Source organism: Garra rufa, chromosome 18, assembly GCF_049309525.1.
Source record: "Garra rufa chromosome 18, GarRuf1.0, whole genome shotgun sequence".
Lineage (NCBI taxonomy): Eukaryota > Metazoa > Chordata > Actinopteri > Cypriniformes > Cyprinidae > Garra > Garra rufa.
The window spans coordinates 8,678,119-8,701,738 of record NC_133378.1 but is presented as its reverse complement, the minus strand read 5'-3'; the positions used below and the strand labels follow the sequence as shown (position 1 = coordinate 8,701,738).

The 23,620-nt window shown below is 35.4% G+C and overlaps 2 protein-coding genes across 8 annotated transcripts in view; one reads left to right on the top strand and one right to left on the bottom strand.

Annotated features, from left to right (window-relative positions):
- syt2a (synaptotagmin IIa) overlaps window positions 1–12,752 on the top strand; it is a 128,330-nt gene extending 115,578 nt beyond the window's left edge. For all 3 annotated transcript variants that reach the window (XM_073823027.1, XM_073823028.1, XM_073823026.1), the window contains exons 5-9: window positions 287–454; window positions 547–714; window positions 2,593–2,710; window positions 4,099–4,232; window positions 6,607–12,752. In XM_073823027.1, the coding sequence (XP_073679128.1) occupies window positions 287–454; window positions 547–714; window positions 2,593–2,710; window positions 4,099–4,232; window positions 6,607–6,822 (804 nt within the window). In that variant the 3' untranslated portion in view covers window positions 6,823–12,752. The remainder of the gene's footprint in view (window positions 1–286; window positions 455–546; window positions 715–2,592; window positions 2,711–4,098; window positions 4,233–6,606) is intronic.
- A 3,708-nt stretch (window positions 12,753–16,460) lies between these two features.
- Window positions 16,461–23,620, bottom strand: part of ppp1r12b (protein phosphatase 1, regulatory subunit 12B) — a 45,276-nt gene continuing 38,116 nt past the window's right edge. For 3 of the 5 annotated variants that reach the window (XM_073823231.1, XM_073823232.1, XM_073823230.1), the window contains one exon: window positions 16,461–20,247. Coding sequence is in view for 3 of the 5 variants with exons in the window: in XM_073823230.1 (XP_073679331.1) it covers window positions 20,161–20,247 (87 nt within the window). In the remaining 2 variants the exon portion in view is untranslated. The other 2 variants (XM_073823228.1, XM_073823229.1) reach the window with 1 other exon arrangement.

Genomic DNA, 23,620 nt, shown 5'->3' with positions numbered 1-23,620 from the left:
CAGAACACAAATTAAGATATTTTTGATGAAATACAACAATTTTTTGACCCTGCATAGACAGCAACGCAACTGAAACATTCAAGTCCCAGAAAGGTATTAAGGACATCATTAAAATAATCCATGTGACATCAGTGGTTCAACCGTAATTTTATGAAGCTACAAGAATACTTTTTGTGTGCAAAGAAAACAAAAATAATGACTGGGCCTTGAACATGTCAGCTGCGTTTGCAACAGATTTTGCATACACCTTGAATACATTGTAAAGCCTGCCACTCTCGTCATGTAGCTGACAGTGGGCATCCTGCAAGCCGCAGATCTTCTCTCCATGGACAGTGGCGGCACCTCAGACCCGTATGTCAAAGTTTTCATCCTTCCAGACAAGAAGAAGAAGTATGACACCAAGGTCCACAAGAAAACCCTCAACCCCGTCTTCAACGAGACTTTCCACTTTAAGGTAGAGTATCTATTACACTGCAGTACTAATTTATGTGAGGTTTAGTCACCCAATACAATCTAAAGTTCTCATAATCCGATATTCATTTCTAGATTCCGTTCACTGAAATGGGAGGAAAGACTCTGGTCATGTCTGTGTACGACTTCGACCGTTTCTCGAAGCACGACGTGATCGGTGAGGTGAAGATTCCCATGAACACCCTGGACCTGGCACAACCTATCGAGCAATGGAGAGACCTGGACAGTGCAGAGAAAGAGGAGGTACATCTGTCCTTCATTTGTCAGTCGCTTCACGTTAACTAGCATCTGTCGTCCTCTAATCATAATGAGAGTTAATGAAGCGGCTCATCTAAACATGCTTTTACGCCCATAATGTTACATAATGCGATTCTTTCCTACCTTAACCCATTTCCATTAAAACAACTGTTTAATGAGACACTATTGATGTATTATTCAGGGTCTTCATTCTTCAGTGTATTCATGTTAGCAGAATGTTCAAGCTGATCTTTTTTATAGAATTAAGGTGAATAGTGAAGAAAAAAAATCAAAAGTCAAAGATTTTGAATAATTAAGAATGTAGTCTCTTATACTCACCAAAGATGCTTTTATTTGCTCAAAAACAGTAAAAGCAGTAATATTGTGAAATATTATTAAAATAACAATTTTCTGTATATGTGAATATATAAATATAATTTATTCATGTGATGCAAAGCTACAAAAAGGCCCTGTTATATAACAACATCATATTTTAGTAGTTCTGGATTTGTTGTTCTATTTTAAATAAATACACTGCAAGAAATGCTTTTCTTACGTTCATTCTTTGTCTTGTTTTCCAGCCAAAATATCTAAAAATTCCTAAATCAAGAAGCATTTTCTAGACAAGTGAAAATTATTGTCTTGTTTTCAGAAAAAAAAGTCAAAATTAAGTTTTTGCTGTAAACAAGCAAAATAATCTTATTTCAAGCACAGAACTAGATTGTTTTGCTTAACCCATTGGCAGATTATTTTGCTTGTTTCAGGCAAAAATTCCCTTAATTGACTTTTTTTCTGAAAACAAGACCATGTTTTTTACTTGTTTAGAAAATCCTTCTTGATTTAAGAATTTTTAGATATTTTGGCTGCAAACAAGACAAAAAAATCTAAGTAAGAAAAGCATTTTTTGCAGTGTGGAAACTTCATCCTTGCTCAGTTAAAGCATTAATTTCTCTACATGTGACCCTGGACCACCAAACCAATCCTAAGGGTTGATAACATTTTTTGACACTGAGATTTACATATCATCTGGAAACTGTATAAATAGCTTTCCATTCATGTATGGTTTGTTAGGATAGGAAAATATTTGGCCGAGATACAACAATTTTAAAATCTGGAATCCAAGGGTGTAAAATAATCTAAATATTGAGAAAATTGCCTTTAAAGTTGTCCAAATGAAGTTCTAACAATGCATATTACAAATCAAAAATTAAGTTTTGATATATTTACGGTAGGAAATTTACTAAATATCTTCATGGATCATGATCTTTAATTTATATCCTAATGATTTTTTGCATAAAAAATACAATATTGTTGGCCATTGCTACAAATATGCTACTTAAGACTGGTTTTGTGGTCCAGGGTCACCCAACTCTTGGCATTATTGACTACGTTTATGCACCCTCATAATGCAATTATAATGTGATTTAGGTTTAGGCAACGTTGTGATTAAACTTTACCTCATGTAAACACAATACTTTGATCAAACTAATGCAATTAAGCTCTATAATCACAACCTTAATTACATTAAACTATGTGGCGTACACATTTTTAATTACAATAAACTGGCACCTAAACACCTTAATGGCATTTATTACCACTCTGACCAAAGTGTGAATGCGCTCAGAAGTAGACAGATGCCGTGTTTACATAATTTCAACAATTAACTCCAAGACATTATTCTCAAGTTTTCCCTTTACTCTGAATCACTAAACTTTGTCAGAATGACTCACTGGTCAGTCTCTTCTTTGTATCTTCATCCAGAGGCGACGTGAAGAAAGCAGTATAGTTTAGGCAAACCCAGATGATGAAATAAAAAATGACTGAATTTTCATTTTTGGGTGAACTGTCCCTTTAAGACAGCCTATTTCATTTTTCCCAACACAGCCTGAAAAACTTGGAGATATCTGCATCTCTCTGCGCTATGTACCTACAGCTGGAAAACTCACCATCTGCATCCTAGAGGCTAAGAATCTGAAAAAGATGGATGTTGGAGGACTCTCAGGTACACACACATGCACACATATAATGCATTGCCTTTTCTCTTCTTTCTCTCCCCCAGAGAGTGGGTGGAGATAAACTAGTGCAGAAGACTGCATATTGCTATATGCATATGCTATAATCAAAATGTGTTTTGATTTCTGTTTTTTCTTTTTTGTTTCCGTGTATATGACATATTTATGCATATATTGCTCAGTCTTTGTATCAGTTTTGATTACTTCATTAGTACATCATGTTTCTGCCAGACATGCACTGCAGGCCTCTGTGCCGCAGCAGTGTGTTTATGTCACGCCTGTGCTTTAGTGTCAGTGGTAGCCATGCAGAACAGATAGCACTCACGTGCTGACTCTGCAGTCCTGCTTGCGCACCGCACGCGTCCCCTACAGTCAGTCCTCACTGCTGCCACCTGCCGGTGGCTCTGAGAACAACACGCTGCACCAGGATAAAAGGGACCAAACCATTCTTAACCTTAATCTTAAAGAAAAATTGGAGGTGATTATAGGACAGACCCGGTGTTGGAGGCCAAATGATACTGTATGAGCACTGGGTTGGTTGTATTGATTGTTGTAATGATTTTTTTTAAATAGTTTTAGATAACAATATACACAATATTTTCTGTGCTAAAATAGAAAATTTACTGAAGTCTTCTAGGTAGAGCTCATTCTTTTAAGGAAAACCTTAGAGGAGAACTTCAATTCCAGAATGAAAATTTCCTGATAATTTACTCACCCCCATTTCATTCAAAATGTTCATGTCTTCCATTCTTTGGTTGAAAAGAAATGAAGTTTCTGAGGAAAACATTCCAGGATTTTTCTCCATATAGAGGACTTCAATGGGGATCAATGGGTTGAAGGTCCAAATTGCAGTTTCAATGCAGCTTCAAGGACTGTACATGTTCCCAGCTGAGGGTTTTGTCTAATAAAATGATTGGTAATTTTCTTAAAAAAATAAACATTCATATACATTTTAACCACAAATGCTCGTCTTGCACTAGCTCTGTGATAATGGTGATTACGTAATTACGTAATGTGTGAGGTTGAGTATTTGTGGTTAAAATGTATATATATATATATATTGCTAGATAAGACCACTATTCCTCAGCTGAGATTGTGTAGAGCTCTTTGAAGCTGCATTTAAACTGCAGTTTGGACATTTGACCCATTGGCTCCCATTGAAGTCCACTAGATGGACTTCAAAAACTTTAATTTATTTGCTACTGAAATAAAGAAATGACATGGAGGTGAGTAAATTATTAGGAAATTTTCATTCCAGAAGTGAACTTATCCTTTAAGATCCTTTATATCAAAAGTTATTCATACAAAATACATAACAAGATGCCACATATACTGTATATCAAATAAATGACTTCCTGTGCTTTTTAAACCTCTACAGATCCCTACGTGAAGATTCATCTTCTGCAAAATGGCAAGAGGCTGAAGAAGAAGAAGACGACTGTGAAGAAGAACACTTTGAATCCATACTACAACGAGTCCTTCAGCTTTGAGATCCCGCAGGACCAGATGCAGGTACGCCCAACACAAATAAACATACAGTGCATTGCGAAAGTATTCATACCTCTTCATTTTTTTTCACGTTTTGATGTTTCTGCCTTATGTTAAACTGCTTTAAATTACTTTTTTCCCACATCAATCTACACTCCATACACCATAATGGCAAAGCAAAACACGTTTTAACATTTTTGCTAATTTATTACAAATAAAAAACTTAAATGATTCCATTGCATAAGTATGTATACCCTTATCTAGGACAGTTGAAATTTAGCTTAGGATTCATATTGCTTGTAGATGTTACTACACTTTGAGTGGAGTTAACCTGTGGCAAATTCAATTGAATGGGTATGATTTGGAGAGGCTAATAGCTAAAAATGCATAACAGAGCAAAAACCAAGCCCTAATGTAAAAAAAAAACTGCCTGTAGAGCTCAGAAAAGGGACTGCATCAAGCCACGCATCTGGGGAAGAGTTCAGAAAAAATCCTGCTGCATTGAAAGTTCACAGAAGCATTTAGTCTCTGTTTCCCTTAATGGAAGAAGTTTGAAACAACCACAACTCTTTGTAGAGCTAGCTTCCTGGCCAAACTGAGCAATTGATGGGGAAGGTCTTTGGTTAGACTGGTGACCAAGAATCTGATAGCCACTCTAGTTGAGCTCCATGATCATATGTGGAGATAGGAGAAACTTGGACAAACATCACTGCAACAACCCACCGATCTGGGTTTTATAGCAGTGTGGCATGGCTCAATCCTCTCCTCAGTGCAGACACATCAAAACAATTTGTTTTGTTTTGCAAAAAAGCACCTAAAGGACCCTCAAACTGTAAGAAACAAGATTCTCTGGTCTGATGAACCTCAATTCCAAGGAGCATGTTTGAAGGAAATCAGGCACTGCACATCTCCTGCAGAGTAACATCCCGAAACTAAAGTGTGCTGCAAGCGCCCTCATGCTGTGGGGCGGTTTTTCAGTGGCAAAGACTGAAGAACTCATCAGAGAAGAAGGAAAGCTCAAAGCACCAACATATTGAGATAGCCTTAATGAAAACCCAGCACAGAGCATTCAGAACCTCAGTCTGGGCAGAAGGTTCATCTTCCAAAAGCACAACCGCAAGAGTGGCTTATAGACAACTCTGTGAATGTCCTTAAGTCCCTGATGTATCTGAACCCAATCAAATATTTCTGGAGAAACTTGAAAATGTGTATCTGCCCCCATCCAACCTGACAGAGCTTGAGAGGTGAAGAGGTAAGGGGAAAAATGGCAGATAATTGACAAATGTTAATGTTCAAAGCTTGTCGCATTATACCAAAAAGACTTGAGGCTTTAAAGGGCTTCAGATAAGTACTGATAAGTTAAAGGATAACTATTGCCAAAATGCAACCTGGGCTGTTTTTTTTTTTTTGTTTGTTTGTTTTTTACTGTAAACGAGACAAACTTATATCTAAAAGCATAATTACGACAAACGAGCTGTTTTTGAGATTGACCGTGATTTAGTTTTGTGGTCAATGGCCGGTGAATGGGAGTACTAGGGGCATAACTTTGAGCGCATTAAAATTAAAAAGTATCGCCTGGGTCTCTACACATGAACTCGAGCATTGAGAACATTGTTTGTGTACACAGAGTTTACTAAAAAGAAAGGTTTTGAACAACTCACTTACACTGTTTGGGTTTCCGCTCACAGCCATCTTGCCAGTCAAGAAGTGTCGATCTCCGAATGCGAATGAATGGACTCCATAGGACGAAATATAAGGCTTATATGAGGCTCTTTTTACAACTAGAAGGTTAATATTGTTTTTCACTTGTGACAAAACAACGAATTAGCCGTGCATTTATATGGAAATATGCTTTAGGAGCTATCCATCTTTACTCTCCTCGCATTCGGAGATCGACACTTCTTGACTGCCAAGACGGCTGCGAGCGGAAACTCAAACACTGAAAGTGAGTTGTTCAAAAACGTTCTTTTTAGTAAACTCTGTGTACACAAACAATGTTCTCAATGCTCGAGTTCATGTGTAGAGACCCAGGCGATACTTCGAGAAAAGTTTCATGGTGTGTCGAGCCTTCTTAGTGTTGTAAAAATATCGATTTTGATGCGCTCAAAGTAATGCCCCTAGTACTCCCATTCACTGGCCTTTGACAACAAAACGAAATCACGGTCAATCTCAAAAACGTCTCGTTTGTCGTAATTATGCTTTTAGATATAAGTTTGACTCGTTTACAGTAAAAAAAAAACAGCCCAGGTTGCATTTTGGCAATAGTTATCCTTTAAGGGTATGAACGTATAACAGAATGTGAAAACATTAAGGAGTATGAACACTTTCACAAGGTACTGTAAGAGTTTACATTTTCATGCTCCTTCAAACTTTGAACAAAATATCTATTTCTTTCTAGAAAATACAAGCTGTGATCACAGTGCTCGACTACGATAAGATCGGCAAAAACGACGCCATCGGGAAGATCTGGGTGGGCAGCAAAGCGCAGGGCACCGAGCTTCGGCACTGGTCCGACATGCTGGCAAACCCACGCAGGCCCATCGCTCAGTGGCATCCACTCAAACCTGAGGAGGAGGTGGATGCCACACTAGCAGCCCTCACTGCCAAGAAGTAATCCTTCTTACTTCCCTCCCTCTCTCCTTTACCTCCCCCTTCCTTTCTTTCACTTTTCAACATGCACAAGTCATCTTACCCAAATAGCACTGAATTACAGCCATGGGCCACCAGACTAGAGGTATTAAAGAAGACCTTTTGGTCTCATCAACAGCTAAAATGAGAGTCTAATGAGAGAGACTCTTTCCACAGATGTTCCTGAAGACAGGCCGAGCTCATAGGTGTGTATATCCTCAAAGTTTAATCACAGAAGAGATGTAAGCTCACATTCACACCCAAATATCCAACAGCATTCCAAAGTTTTCCATCGGGGACCAGGGATAGAAAACACTGCCTCTTCCACTGCCTAATTTAACACATTCCTTCTAGATTCTCTGGTCATCTAGATGAAATCAGTTCTGTTGCTTTTGAGTCTGAAAGGACAGTGAAGAATTGTTTATCATTGTGAATAATATAAAAAAAAGTGAGAACTGGAGAGATAGTTGGACTAGATGCTCCTGCCCAGCCAGAAGGAATCTTTCAGGTGTCGATTACACTGCCTGCAAAACAACCTCTTCTTCCATTCTTCAGTTCCAGCTGTCAGCTGGCTTCTTCCACTGCCCAACATCCTAACAAACCCTGACAAAAAGGAGACAAGCCTTGAAACATCATGAAATAAGCAATTCTTAGCTGCCAGGGACGTCTTCCTGTTAGCATCGGTGTGTTCGTTTCTTTGCTTTGATTTTGTGTAGTAAATGTATTCTGCCTGAGCACTTTAAATGAAGGTGTGTTTTTGTTCCAGTCAATGCTTCGTTTTCAAGCTGCTTTTATTTCTACCTGCATTTTTTTTAAGTTCTGAACCACTCATTAAAGGAATAGGTCACCAAAAGATAATAAACAAAGTCATCATTATTTACTTTTCTTTCTTACGGCAGTGGAACGCAAAAGATGTTTCAAAGAATGTCCACGTTGCTCAAGCTTAAAAACTAAGAATCATTGACTTAAATGGATAGTTCACCCAAAAATGAAAATTTGATGTTTATCTGCTTACCCCCTGGGAAGATTTGTAACTCAAACCATTGCAGTCTGTCAGTCATAAAATGGCAGTCAATGGGCTCCATGGATTTTAGAGTAAAAAAAGCATACACAGACAAAACCAAATTAAATTCTGCGTCTTGTGACGATACATTGAGGTCTTAAGACACCAAACAATTGGTCTGTGCAAGAAACTGAACAGTATTTATAAAAAAATTAACCTCTGGTCCACCACAATATCCAACTGTCCTGAGCGCGTTCTCAACAGCCGGAGCGTGACAAAGAGCAAGCAACCATAACTTCAGTCGATCAGGTTTAGAAGTTGGGAGTCGGTGAAGTAAGCACTCTCGGATGAGTTCACACAAGCAAACGTAATCTTTTAGTTTTTTAATCGGTTACAACAATCAATGATAAAAAAAAATGATATAAATACTGTTTAGTTTCTTGCACAGACTGATTGTTTCGTGTCTTAAGACCTCAATGTATTGACTGCCATTATATGATTGATAGACTGCAATGGTTTGAGTTAAAAATCTCAGTTTGTGTTCCAAGTCATCTGACGTCTGACTTGACTTGGTCGCCATTGACTTTTAATTGTGCTGAAAAGAGCAGTGTGAACATTCTTCAGAATTTCTCCTTTTGTCTTCTACAAAAGAAAGAACATCATACGGGTTTTGAAAAACATGAGTGAACTATTCCTTTGAGAACTTCCATCATTTAATGTTTTCATCTTTTATTCATGGTTTAAAACCAGATTTATGGTTTCATGAGAAGAGCTGAATAGAAGGCACTGTGTGTATTTACTGCACATCTTACCAAACCTGCTAAACTTATTTGCACTACTGGAACTGCATTCTGTACATGTTGCTCTATCAATCTCAATACGTGCTTTTGTGATGGCGCATTCTTGATTCGAGTTGTCAGAGTTTGCATATGTTAAAAAACGGAAGCTTGTATCATTTGAAAGCAGCTTTAGGGCTTACAGTATGAGTCATTGTGTGAGGATGTGAATCTCAGAATATCATTTTGCTTAAGACCGACAGAGAACTAAATCTTTGTGCGTTTTATCTTCGTATTGCCTGGAGAAACTCTTTTGGCAATGATGATACCTTGTGATATTTGTTCAATTATTAAGTAGTTGGGAAATTAAGCAAAATCGCAAGCCTGAATTGGATCAAGAGCATAATTTATTGAGTAGAGACTTTTAAACCAGGCCAAAAACTACATGTAGAAAGCCAAGAGTGTATTTGAGGGAGACTTTGTTGTGTACATGCTGTAACCCAATAAAAACAACTCATTCTCATAGGGAAACATCACTTTAGCGGCTTTAGCACAACTAACTTATCACTGCAACATCACTCTACTGGCACATTGAATAGTAATTTATTCTGTTATTTTTAGGGTTAAAACAAAAACTCTGTAATCATAAAATGTGAAACCTGTATGATTTTCTGTCAAAAGCACATTAAAAGTACTCCAAACCTGTATGACTTTTATCATCTGTGTAACACAAAAGAAGAATCTGAAACATTTTTCAAAATGTATTTTTTTGTGCGTGTGTTCCACAGAAGAAGGAAAGTCAAACAAGTAAACAATAATGGAATTCTCGGTTGTGGATAAACATTTAAATTTTACATTTTATTTTTAAAAATGTAAAATTTTCTAAACATTTTAAACAAACAAAAAAAAAAGGTAAAACATTTAAATTGTAAACATTTTCAATTGTAAATTTTCCTCTGCCATTGAAAGTGGTTAGTGGTGGGGCTAATTATTTAATATTTTCTGCTACTTTATTACAAATAACAAAAATAGAAAAAAGTAGGCACACCTGGGCTCCAAAACTTTTATAACAGACGTTCACATAGGTGACTTTTTAAGCGCGCAGGCTCTTCATTATTATTATTTTTAAATAGTAAAACAAATTGGAGTTTCATTCAAACGTAAAAATATCTGAAGATTGTTGACAGAATCTTCATTTAAAAGTTGCTTCAGTGACGTTTCCCTTATGAGAAGCAGCTCTTCTAACAGGCTGTGTTCAGTTGCAATAACTCTGTTGTTTGATTGTGGAATAACAGGTATTTCCATCCACATTCACAGTGCAGTTTGACTTTTGATTTGTGTGTGATTATTTCTCATTTGTTTATACAACATCATGCTTTTCTTTTTCCTCTAGTATTGTATTGACACCTCATTTAGGGATCACTGTCTCTGTTAATGTCATTTTTTCAGGTGCAATCTCTTAAATATGTCCCTTATTTCGAATATCTTCACAAAAAAAATTGCAACTTGCAACTAACATCCCCCTCCCTGAACCCATAGGCGTGTAGTTTGACCTATATATGCATAGTTCCTACTTTATGATACTGCATGTTACAATACAAAAAGATGCGCATGTTTCAGAGATGAAGCAAAAAATATATTGTGTACCTAAGTAGGTGTTCTTTGTCATTTTAATAACAAAACGGAGGGGGATAAGAAGATACTGTGTATATTTTCTAATCAAAATCAAATATGTATTTATTTTCTGTGAGTGGGTACTGGAAAGAATATGAAGTGTACTAGACTAATCTTCATTTTCAGATTCAATCCATGCCTGGACATCATGAGCAAATACTGTATGTTAAGTGCTTTGTGTGAACTAATATAGAATGAAAACGTAGCCGCATGCTTGCCGTCTACTAATATTGTTAAGGAACAAAATGTTTATGTATTTGTTTATTTATTTATTTATTAGAAATTATTTATTTCTATTTATTTATCAGAGTAATATTTGTATGTCACTTGTTTGTGGGAAGTCAAAACTTCCAGCGGGGGCTCCAAGGGAATATTTTCCCCCATCTTGTAGGATCCTGTAATCAGCAGAGTATCTCTGTTGGAACTTAGATGTAAAGTTTTGGATCATAGAGCATCATTACGAAGAAAAAAAAAAAAAAATTACACTCTATTATTTTTCGTCTTTTCACTGTCAGTGCCAATAAGAGAAGTCACGTTTACTGCCATTTTATCTGACTTTACGTCATTCTTACGTGATTTTTTCGGACCAACTGATTTCTACCTTGGCAACAAAGTTGCCGGAGCACAATACTATCAATCGTGTTTTAGAAAACTTGGAGTCCCCATTGTTTTCTAACAAGCTTTTATTTATGAATCTTTTACATAAGAACAGCGTTTAACTAGCCAATAAACCGTAAGTTTGTGTGTGCGAGTGTGAATAAGATAAAGCCATAAGACCTGAGCTAAATCTTTGGAGCTCAGCTATATAGATGTGATCCTAAAACGTCTCCTCCTTTCATAGGCCGATGAAACTCCTCAACATTCCACATAGTCTGTGAAGCTACGGGGCCACACTGTTTCCTAAAATGTGCTAAGTTGAGCATTATTGGCAGTTTAACTTGAAATAGTCTGTCTTTTATGTTAATAATGTGTCTTTTCAATGGATTTATGATGATTTCAGTGTATTTTGGGTTTTGTAAATGCCTTGATTTAACACAAAGTGCGCTAGGGACGTCTGTATGAACATACAAACATGGTCGTAGTTGTTGCCATTCCACTATGTATGTACACACATGCATTTTTGGGCAAAGGCCAATTAAAATGGTTGTATAATTAGGAGAATTTGTTGTTTTTACCATTTTAATAATAATTCACAACCCCAAATTTGATTTAGGACAACTAAAAAGTATATCATTTGGACATTCAGACAAGAAAACTGTGCAGAAATTCGGTTTATCCAAGTAATCTCAATCAGCATTGCAAGAGGTTTGAGTGTGAATGTGTGTGACTTTAATAATAATGCATAGGCCCTTTAATAAATAATAATCATTTGTTGCGAGTTACTCGAGCACTGCCATTCTGCCTTTATGGCAGCATGCACAATGAACATTTGTTTGAAACATTCCTGATCGTAAACCACGGAGTCATTACTTGCGAGCCAAGATATTTGGGGGCAGTTTAAAAACTGTCGATGGATTCAGTCTATAAGTTGCTCTCCATGTGTAAATCCACTTACAAAACCAGCTCAGTTGTCTTTGTAACTCTCTGTGACTGTTTTATGCCATACAAATCAATAAGAGACTGCTTTAACTAGGATATCTGGGCGTAGTTTAAAAACTGCAGATGGATTCAGTCTATAAGTTGCTCCATGTGTAAATCTACTTACAAAACCAGCTTGGTTGTCTTTGTTACTCTCTGTGACTGTTTTATGCCATACAAATCAATGAGAGACTGCTTTAACTACGATATTTGGGTGCAGTTTAAAAACTGCCAAAGGATTCAGTCTATAAGTTGCTCTCAATTTGTAAATCCACTTACAAAATCAGCTCGGTTGTCTTTGTAACTCTCAGTGACTGTTTTATGTCATACAAATCAATGAGAGACTGCTCATAACAGACACATTTTACTTTAATTTTTGAATGCTAGCCGATGCCTTCATGTCTGCTTTGGCGTAATCACATAGCAAAGTTCTGGGGATAAAATAATCTAAAGCCTGTCAATGTGTCTCTTTAATTTGATTCTTCTCTTGCACTTTTCATTCTGCTTATCTAGAGTTGTAAAATGCTCTTTTTTCTATTTGTGGTGATATGTTTTCTTTTTTTTTTTTTTAGTCGGTGGGAGATTGTGAGGGTTTGCCCCTCGGGCTATGTTTGTACCTGTTTTGGTGTTCTCGTGTGTGTGTGTGTTCATGTCCGTATTGTCGTGCCTAGTGTGGATCAATCGCATGCTTTAGCCCTTGATGGGACACTTTGAGAAAACGTTGCTCACAGACTCTTCCCACAACCCCCTAGTGGACAGTACATGAGCATCAGCAATCCTTGTAAAGACGTCAAGGGAACCAAATAGCTCTACAGATTTACCATGTGTGTTACCAGCTCTGTACTAAAACAAATGAGAAAATAAAGGCCTTTTAATTACACTTAATTCTGATTGTGGTGTTTTGTGTTATTTAATACTGAATTCTAGTGGTGCAACGGATCACAAAACTCACGGTTCGGATCATATCACGGATTTGGAGTCACGGATCGGATCATTTTTCGGATCAGCAAAAAACAAAAATATATATATATATATATATATATATATATATATATATATATATATATATTTTTTTTTTTAAATAATTACTGAATGCTAACTTTAAGTACTTCTAATCCACAGCAAAAACTACTAGCTGAACTAATAAAGTCAATTACAAAAATTACAAGTGTAGATGAATACAACATAAAGTTACTAATAAAATCAAAAACACTAGTATTCAGGTGCAGAAATTTAATATTTAATTGTAAAATAACTAGTGCTTCTCACTGCAGGTATTTATAGGACGCTGTCTCTTTAAGGCCTAATGCACGTCTCTAATACTGGCACGCATCTTTCTCAGCTGTTTCGGTTCACTGAAGACATAAGACTGTGTTTACCAGAATACCAAAACGGGTATTAAACATAACTTTGTATGTATGTTAAGAGAAGTTTTAAAGAGGAATCAATCTGTGAATCACGCAGTTTGAATCGCGCGTCTCTCTCTCTGTCTCTCTCTCTCTCTCTGTGCGCGTGCTCGCTTCAGGCAGCGGTAAAAAAAAAAAATATATTAAAAAAAGAAGAAAGAAAGAAACAGCGCGCGTGTTTTCTTTTGCTGCAGCAGTTTAAGTAGTTTGAATGGGTAAATTGGCAAGACAAAACATATGCAAATTATACACTTTTACTCTATGAAGGTTCAATTTAACAGTTAATCCGCGAACCACATGCTTACCGAACCGTGGGGTCCAGTCCGTACGGATCACGGATCATCTGCGATCCGTTGCACCCCTACTGAATTCCATCTGTTTGCTTTATTTAGCTCTAATGGTGTAAGCCTTGGTTTGGTGTTTCAGAAATAAATATTTAATAAAGGCTGGTAAGATTGGCTTTAGGTTCATTTTATTAAGTAAACTTAAATATATTTTTCAAGTATACTTAAAGGCATAATTTGCAATTTTCGTCACTAGAGAGCGCATATTCAAAACAAACAACAAAACAAAGGCACAGTTTGATGACAGCCGATGCAATCTGATGGGACTCGGCATGAAGCATGTTCATGGATGAGCTAATATACTAAAGTTTTATTAATGTCACTGTATTGTGAAGCAGGGTGGGTCTGAAAGCTGTGGAAGCAAAACAAGGTCGCTGGAGTGATTGCTAATGAGAGACGATTAAACAGGGCTTAAAAGCAGCGCAGCTTTTATTATACCACAGTCGACCGCTTCCACTCCTTCCAGTCATGCTAATGTGGGATAAAACAGTGCCGTTTTATCATACTGGATACATTTGAGTGTGTTGAAATTTCTGCTATAATACAACACATAACAAAATATAGCATCTTTAGTGTTTTTATGTTTTCTACAAAATAAAGCAATGTCGATGCAATGACACGGCCCGTTACACTACTTAAATTCTAATTTCTCTGGATTTAAACATTTTTGGAAACATTTAGGAGTAAAGTAACATTATTCTAGTGTTTTTTGGATATTTTAATAAAAACATCTTACATATTGTGACTTTAATGTTGTAAATACACTAACCCAGATGGAAAAAAGTGCACTAAAATACATTTTATTTTTGGACACTTAGTACACTTTCATAATGTAGGAAAGTGCTCTATTTTCATGAACTAATTCTGTACACAATATATACTGAAAATTATTTAGAACATGTAAGTGTACTCAACTGTGCTATTTTAAGGCACCATGAATATGAATTAAAATGTACTTTTAACATACTATCTCTGTATTTAGTTACCACTTGTAGTACACTTGAACCCATCTTTCATACAAATTTAAATATATTCATCATACATGGAAAAAATGAATACACTGTCTTTAAATAGTACAACCAACTACACCATTAGTATATCATTAGTAGCACTTTTTTCATGAAAAAATGCACTTTAAGTACTTTATGCAAAAAGTATACTAACTATATAAAAGTCCACTAGGACTGAACTTTTTTTAAGCATTAAAACCACATTTATGAAATTGACTAATAATAATTAATAAACACATAAAAAAATAAATTTAAGTAGAAGTGGTATTTAGTATACTTTTTCAAGCGCACTGAAGTACTACTGAGGTTTTAATTAGTGTATTTATAGTGTATAACTTTTACCATTTTATTTAGCACAATACATTTGGAATGTACTACAAATGTACTTGCTAGTATTTATTTATTTATTTATTTATTTTTTGTGCATTAAGTATATCTTATTTTTACCTGGGACAAAATGGGCCTGTTTTTTAGTTTATGAAAGTGTACTTCAAATGTAACAGTAGTAAACTCTAAATACACTAGTTTTCATCTAAATGTTTCTTTATTATTGCGACTATACTACAAATAAACTATATGTATACTGTTATTCTTGTAGTCCACAGTTTATGAAACTACACATTGAAATACACTCTGATTAAAGTATCAGTTTAACAGTTTTTAAGCAGCAAGTTAATATTATTAAATAGTAGTTTACTTGTATTCTTAAGTATTCTTGGTACACTTTACAATAAGGCATCATTTGTTGACATTAATGTATTCACCGACTTTAGCAAAATTAACAATTAGGGATGAGCGAGTACAGCATTATCTGTATCTGTATCTGTATCTGTATCTGTTAACCATATGAATTATCTGTATCTGTATCTGTACTCGGAGTGGGCGGGGCCTAACCCGGAAGTAGGTGGGATTTAACCTGGAAGTTGGTCATGTTGTCTTGAAATGGGCGGGGCTTTAACCGGTATGTTATTTTAAGCATGCAATTGATATGGGTTGATCAGAAATTTAAACATTTATTACACTTTATCAATCTTTGTTAATGTAAGTTATTAAAAATACAGTCATTAATTTAGTTAATTTTAGTTCACAGTGCATTAACTAATGTTAACAAACACAACTTGTGATTTTAATGATGCATTAGTAAATGCTGAAAAAACTAATATTAATAAATGCTGTTGAAGTATTATTCAATATTAGTTGTTAACTAATGTAGTTAACTAATGTTAATCAACCTTATTGTAAAGTTTCCATATTCACTTTCACAAGTTCACATTTAGTGTAGTGTATTTTTATTTTTTATTTTTTTTGTCTAGATTGAACTAGTTAAGCCAGCTAGTTGTGTACTTACAGTTACTGTACTACACTTACACATAAACATGGGCAATTTAGTGCCAAAAAAGTATTAAAATAGTACAAGTATAATACTAGAATATTGAAATTAGTATATTTACTTCTAAAAGTATACTTGAACTGTACTTAATTTACCTAACAAAATGAGGTCTGCGGAGAAATGGCTACTTAATAAAACTTTAATAGAAATGCAAATCTGGCATTAAACATAAATTAATAGTAAATAGTTCAAAAGCATGTGAGCACACTAACCTATTCTTCTTCTATTCTACTTTTTTTTCAGCACTTACAAATTATTGCTCTTTTGTTGGTTTTGATTGATTCTATTGTCCTCATTTGTAAGTCAATAAAAGTGTCTGCTAAATGAAGAAAAGTAAATGTAAAAACAGGAAATACATTTCAATGAAAAACTGTCGAACAAGGTATAATTGCTGTGATGATCATACAGGCAGGCAGAGGGCAGCACTGCACCTAAAAAGGCACTTGACTACATTTTGTTTATTTTACAGTGTATTATTAACACTCATAACAGGCAAACAACAAACAATCATAAACAAAGTGCTGTGAGCATTGGTTCAAGATTACAGGTTAAACACCGTGGACTATGAAAATAAACAAAGCATATTATGCGTGATGTGTTTCTGATTTATCCATATAGATACTCTTTAATTACAAACAAAAGGCATAAATAAATATAAAACACATTCAATGGTTCCACGTGTCCATTCTTTAGCCCATCAGGTCATATATAAACACTCGAATTGTAAAAGTAACAGGACAAAAGGGTTGATATGAGGAGAGTGACATCATCTCTCAGTGGGAACATTCCTTTTAGAATGTTCTGGCAGAGCTTCTGAAGATCAAACTGGACCATCAGGATAATTCGATTTGATTGATGATCGAATGCTATTTAAAGGAATGGCAGTGTTGTTGTTTGACTGCTTATCCATAATATGCTGGTGTTCCCACAAGGCTTCTTAAGCAAGAGTCGTCTAGTCAACCAGCTTCAGTGGAAACGTAGTAGACCAGCGTCACAAACTAAATTTTGCTGGTCAAGAGAATGTTTATGCTGGTTCCACAACTAGACTACAATCTTAAATATTAAGGTTCCTAAGGCCGTGTTCACACTTGGCGTCTTTTTTGACAAGAAAAAGTTGACTAGGGCGTTTTTTTAGTAAAAAAAAAAAAAAAAAAAAAAAAAAAAAAAAAGCTGGCAGCGTTCTGTTACAAAAAGCAGCCGAGTGCGTCTTTTGTTGCTATAACAACAGCTGCAACAGTAGCGTAGTGCTGTGTGGTGAAGAAATGTCGAGAAAGAGCCTCTTTGTGATGTATATTATGATAGAGTTGTTTACTCATATCATACAACTCCTTGTGCTCTGAAACTAGTACGATAAGTTTATCTACCGGCAACTTCTCCTTTTTTTTCTTGTTGTTGTTTTTGTTGTTATGGAAACGATAGGTCCCGCTACTCGCTTGTCATTGGTCAGCTGTCAAAAAAGCGCTTGACGTAGGGCGTTTTCTTCAAAAAAGTTCAACTTTCTTCAACTTAAAAAGACGCTCTGAGCTGCAAAAAAAGACGCCGCCGGTGGCGTTTAAAAAAAGCGCTAGGGCTTTTTTGAAAAGACGGTTTACTCCATAGGATTAGAATGTAAAACAGACGCTGGCAGTTTGGAAAAGGACGCCAAGTGTGAACGCGGCCTAAAGGAGTTTTTCACAGTGATGCCTTAAAAGAACCAGTTTTGGTTCCCCAAAGAACCTTTCAGTCAAAAGTTTATAAAAGAACCTTTTTTTCTCAGTGTAAAGAACATTTTGATAATTTTAAGGACTTTTTTCCACTGTAAAGAATCTTTTGTCAAATAGAAAGGTACTATGGATAGTAAAGGTTCTTTGTGGAACCACTAGAACCATTTTTTAATGGTAGTGGTAGTGGCAATTAGGTTCCAAAAGGGGTTTTCGTGCCAAAGAAGAATCTTTTGGGGTTTTTCGAAGAAACTTCCAGTTTCAGTTCTTCAGTGCACCATTATTTTTCTTACATTTTCTAAAATAAAGCTTCCAAAAGGTTTTTGCAGTGATGCCATTGAAGAATCTTTTTTGGTTCCTTTTTGGAACCTTTCAGTGAGCAATTCTTTAAAGAACCTTTTTTCACTATAAAGATCATTTCGTGGAATGGAAAGGTTTCATAGACACTAATAGAGAATCTTTATTTTTAGAACTTTTCAACTAGCCTGGGGCAGTATGGATATTTATTCTGGTCTTTTCTTTGCAGGGATAGATTTAACTTAATCTACAATGGTATTGAACCATTTAGAGTTTAGAAAATGGCTAACATTAAGAAAACATTAAGCCGACACTTTTTACTCTACTGTAAACATCAGGTCATCAGTTTAAGGTGGTGAAACCAGTTAACTAGCTCAAGTTATGTTTAGGAATACTGTTAACCAACTCAGGTCCTCACCAGCAAAAAAGACTATTAGCTCTAACCAGGTCAAATAGGATGGTAGACCTCAGCTTCACTACACTACACAAAAATTAAGGTGCTTCACAATGTCATAGAAGAACCCTTTTTGTCTAAATGGTTCCATAAAGAACTTGAATAGCTGAAGAACCTTTCTCTTTCACAAAAGGTTCTTTGTGGCGAAAGACGGTTCTTCAGATTATAAAAAGGTAAGAAAGAGACGTTTTTTTAAAGATCCTTTGACTGAATGTTTCGTTGTGGAACCAAAAATGGTTCTTCTATGGCAGCGGCGGGGATCCTTGATCCTCAAGGGCCGGTGTCTCTGCAGAGTTTAGCTCCAACCCTAATCAAACACACCTGAACAAGCTAATCAAGGCCTTTAGGATACAGGTTGGTATTTTTATTTTTATGTCATCGCTGTGAAGAACCTGCATGTTATAGTTTATTTAGCACTGACCTGAATAAGATATTTCACATAAAATATGTTTACATATAGTCCACAAGAGAAAAAAGTAGTTGGATAAGAATTACCTTATTCAAAAGTTTACATACACTTGATTCTTAATACTGTGTTGTTACCTGAATGATCCACAGCTGTGTTGTTTTGTTTAGCGATAGTTGTTCATGAGTCCCTTGTTTGTCCTGAACAGTTAAACTGCCTGCTGTTCTTCAAAAAAATCCTTCAGGTCCCACAATTTCTTTTTGTGTGTGTGTTTGTGTGTGTGTGTGTTAAATCGCAAAAAAGTTTTTACGCTCACATGAGGTGATTATTCAGGCAATTCGAAAAATTTATATTTCGCAGAACAGCAATCGAACTGTTTTAGAGTGCATTTACAGGTCACATTCGAATAAAAATATATTTCTGTCACATAACATCAGTTAATGGAAACATCGTCATTTCGCAGTACTTTTTAATCGACATTTATAAAATAGCGCCAAAGTTTTGCGCAAATCTGTAATGAAAACGCAGCTACTAATGCCCCAGTAGGAAAAGCCATGCATTTAGTACTGCCCTTCAGATGCTACAGAAGATACTTGTTTCCCAGAAGACAAAATAAGTTAAATTTACCAAAAGTTTTAACTTCCTAGCTCAGGGTTTGAATACACAAAAATTCTGGAAAACCAAAAAAATTGTGGGACCTGAAGGATTTTTCTGAAGAACAGCAGGCAGTTTAACTGTTCAGAACAAACAAGGGACTCATGAACAACTATCACTAAACAAAACAAACAGCTGTGGATCATTCAGATAACAAAGAATCAAGAATCAAGTGTATGTAAACTTTTGAACAGGGTCATTTTTATAAATTCAACTATTATTTTGCTCTTGTGGACTATATGACAACATTTTTAATGTGAAATATATACCTAATAAACAATGACATGCATTTTGTATGATCCCTCTTATTTTGGTAAAACAATTAACATTTTGCAGATTCTGAAAGGGGGATTTAAACGTTTGACCCCAACTGTATGAACAAATTTCTTAATTCATCTTATCTTGTGCTCCACAGATTAAAGAAAGCCATACAACATGAGTGAGCAGAGTGAATAAATTCTCATTTTTGGGGGTGAGCCAACCACTTTAACCCTGGAGTTGATGCACCAAAAGCAGTGGAGGACACAGTCCATTACCCAGCATGACAATGGTCAGTTTGAAGTCAATGTGAAGTTCTCAGATCTGGTCTCTCTCTGTGTTCAGTGTTTCTCCTGCCCTTCAACCGGTCGTCCTTACTTGGAAAGTTTGCTGATGACTCTGATTAAGGCTCCATTCTCATCTTTTAGCCGCTGGTTATCGGATTTGAGTTCTGTCAAAACCTGCGATTGATTAAAGATGAAAGTGAGTGAGAAGAAAGCAGTTATTTACTTATTTAGTAGTCATGTGACATCAAATCGCAGTGCTCATGAGATGGCAACATACCATGATGTTAAAATGGTTCTTCTAGAACAAATATATCTCAATCTCATGTGGCAGTACTTAATTTTATGTGTAAAAAGCATGATTCATTTCTTTAGGAGTAACACATTTTTATTTAATAAAGCATGCAAACACTGCTAGATCATAACACCACAGAATATGATTTTCAAATGCACCTTTATTCAGGAAATAGCAGTTGGCAGTCATGTGAATGTGTGCTCATGCATAGAGAGGTTCACCTCCTCCTACTCCAGTGAGTAAAAAAGCATTGCCAGAACTACAAAAGCTTTTACAGGAGAGCAAACCCAGCCACTCATGACTTCATATCACATCTTTCCAACCATCGGATACAACAACAAAGCTCCCTTTTAGAAATAACCAGCACACACACAGAGACTCACAGCACCGTGGACAGTTCTGGCATTCTGAATATGAACAGGATACAAATTGAGGTCGTGCTATGTTCCTAGAAAGAGCTAGAAAGAATTATCTAACATAAAACTTACATACTGTAAACTGCATCAAAATAACGATTTTGCTCTGTCAGTGACTGTCTCAACTAAATCTAATGATTAAAATTAATTATTATCAATATAAATTATTATTAACTGTAAATATCTACTGCTGAACTGATATTATATTATATTATAACCCAAATCTTTGTATGGACCCTGATATCAGATTTTCATTTGCAAAAATCATATAAAATTCCACAGCATTCCATAAAATTGGAAGAGAACATTTGTATAATTTGTAATTTCCGTATTTTTATTCAGTTTGCTTTATTTTTTAAAGATTTTTTTTGCTTATATTTTATTGTTATCTGTTTGACATTTTAGTTTTATAATAACAACAACAATAATAATAACAATTATTATTACTTTTTCTTCCTTTCTTTCTTTTTTTGTAATAGTCTATAATGTAATTTATAACCAGTTAGTTACATGTTCTGGCATTATTTAATTTTTTAAGTTTTATTAATTTTTTATTTCATTTTTTAAAAATTATCTATCTATCTGTCTGTTTGTAAGTAATGTCATTTATAACTAGTGGCATTATTATTATTATTATTATTTTTTTTTTTTACAAATATTTTGTTTACGTTTATTGCTATTTTTGTATACAGACATCCAATATTGGCTATTGTCATTAATAACCAGCAAGTTACATATTCTATCGTTATTCTATGTTTTGTCATTTTAGTTTTCATTTATTTATTTTGTATTCTTATTTTTTTAATCTGTTATCTGTTTTGTATTTTTATAATTTTTTATAGTGGGTTACATGCTATTCCATTATTTTCTTTTTGTCATTTTCTTTTTATTTTTTATTATTATTATTTGAAATATTAGTTTACTTTTATTGCTATTTTTGTGTAACACAGGCATCCAATATTCTATGATGTAATTTAAAACCAGTTACATATTCCATGGTTATTCTACTTTTTTTGTAATTTGGTAAATATTATTCAATTTAATTTCATTTTTTTAATGCTTTTTTTTATTGTTGTCTGTTTGTAATATAGGCATCCAGTAATCTGGATATGTCAACCAGTGAATTAATTTTATTAATTTTTAATTTTGTTTTTAAAAATATTTGTTTACTTTAATTACTTTAATTTTACTTTAATTTTTACAGTTATTTTTATGTCTATGTGTGTAATTCAGGCATCCAATAGTCTATAATAATTTTTATAACCAGTGAGATTCACAGAGACTAGAACGTGACGCTACTGTGTTTTGATTTGGACATTGCTGGAGCATAGAGACATTTGGTCATGCGTTTGGATGATCTATAAATATCTTCAAAGCCACTGCCTGCAGCTGGAATGTGAGGAGTTGCCCTTCCACAGACCCAGGAGAGAAACAGAGGGAAAGAAAAAGCTAAAAGGGGTGAAAAAGCTTTACCAATGCAAAACAAAAACAAAAATGAAAGAGAGAGACCTGCCTGAGAGGTGAGCAGCAGCAGGACAGAGGAGGAGGACAGCAGGGTGCAGTGGAGAACAGGAAAAAGAAGGGACAGAGAGAGACAGAGAGGAGGACTAAAGATCGTCCGACTCTGGGAGAGAGGCCGTCTGAGTGAGGTGAGCGAGGGAGCGCAGCATGGCTTTGTTCTCCAGTAGGAGGCGCGCGTTACCCCTGCGGAGAGCCTGTAGCCGAGCCAGAGCGGGAAAGGTCTGGAGATAGAGAGGCCCAAAATTATGAGAGCGAGTGTGAGGGAACATCAAAAAGGGTTTGGGAAACAAAAATGGTCTTAATTAGTGTGTCAAAGTTAGTAAACATAACATAAAGTCAACATAAAATCAAACTTTATTTTTACACATTCCAGTACTGGTTCTTCCGAGCTTTATAATGACAGTGAATGGGTGTTGAGATTTTGAAGTCCAATAAAGTGCATCCATCCATCCATCATAAAAGTGCTCCACACGGCTCCAGTTTTTACTGTACCAATCTTTTTATGAACACTTGAATTGTGGACAAAACACAATGCACAGATCTACTTATTGCTTGTTCAGGCCAATTCAGGCTTTATACTAGTGGAAATGAACTAATGAAATACAAATTTTGATAACAATTTTTATGGACCCTTTTTTACAGCCACTTAAACTGTTATTCTGAACTGTATCATGTAATTGTGAACGGTTTACAATCCTGGTATAGCTATATTCTTTACCTTCCAACCTCCTGCCATACAGAGACAACTTTTGGTCAGTCAATCTATTTCCAATTAATAAAATCTGGTCCTATATTTTTCTCAAAGACAAATATTATGTAAAAAGCATTAAATCATGTTTCACTCTTAAATGTCACATTACAAATAAAGTGAGTTTCATGTTGACTTAAGAAAGTTAAGCAACAGAAATATAAGTATGCAAAGGCGATCAGGTGAGAACATTAATCTGTGGGATAAACTCACTGACACAGCACATGCAACTGTAGTAATTCACAAAAAGAATGAGGAGGAGAGGCCTGCAAACATCTTATTTAAAATCAAATCAAGCATTTTATTAGAACTTTTAGAAAGTAGTAATCGCCACTATTTTCTTGCATAAAAGCCTCACACTGTGCAGTGAGGAGATTAATGAGTGGCGTGAGGCATCTGTGGTCAACCTCAGAAACTTCCTGAACCAGCATGTGGAGAAACCCTGAGGTTTGACACCGTTTCCAAACGTGGTTTTAAGGCTTACGGATCTGGGACCAGGCCGCTTAGTTTCTCCAATGCACGAATAACCAACAGAGAACTCCAGCATCTGTTCATAGCTCTTTCATGATT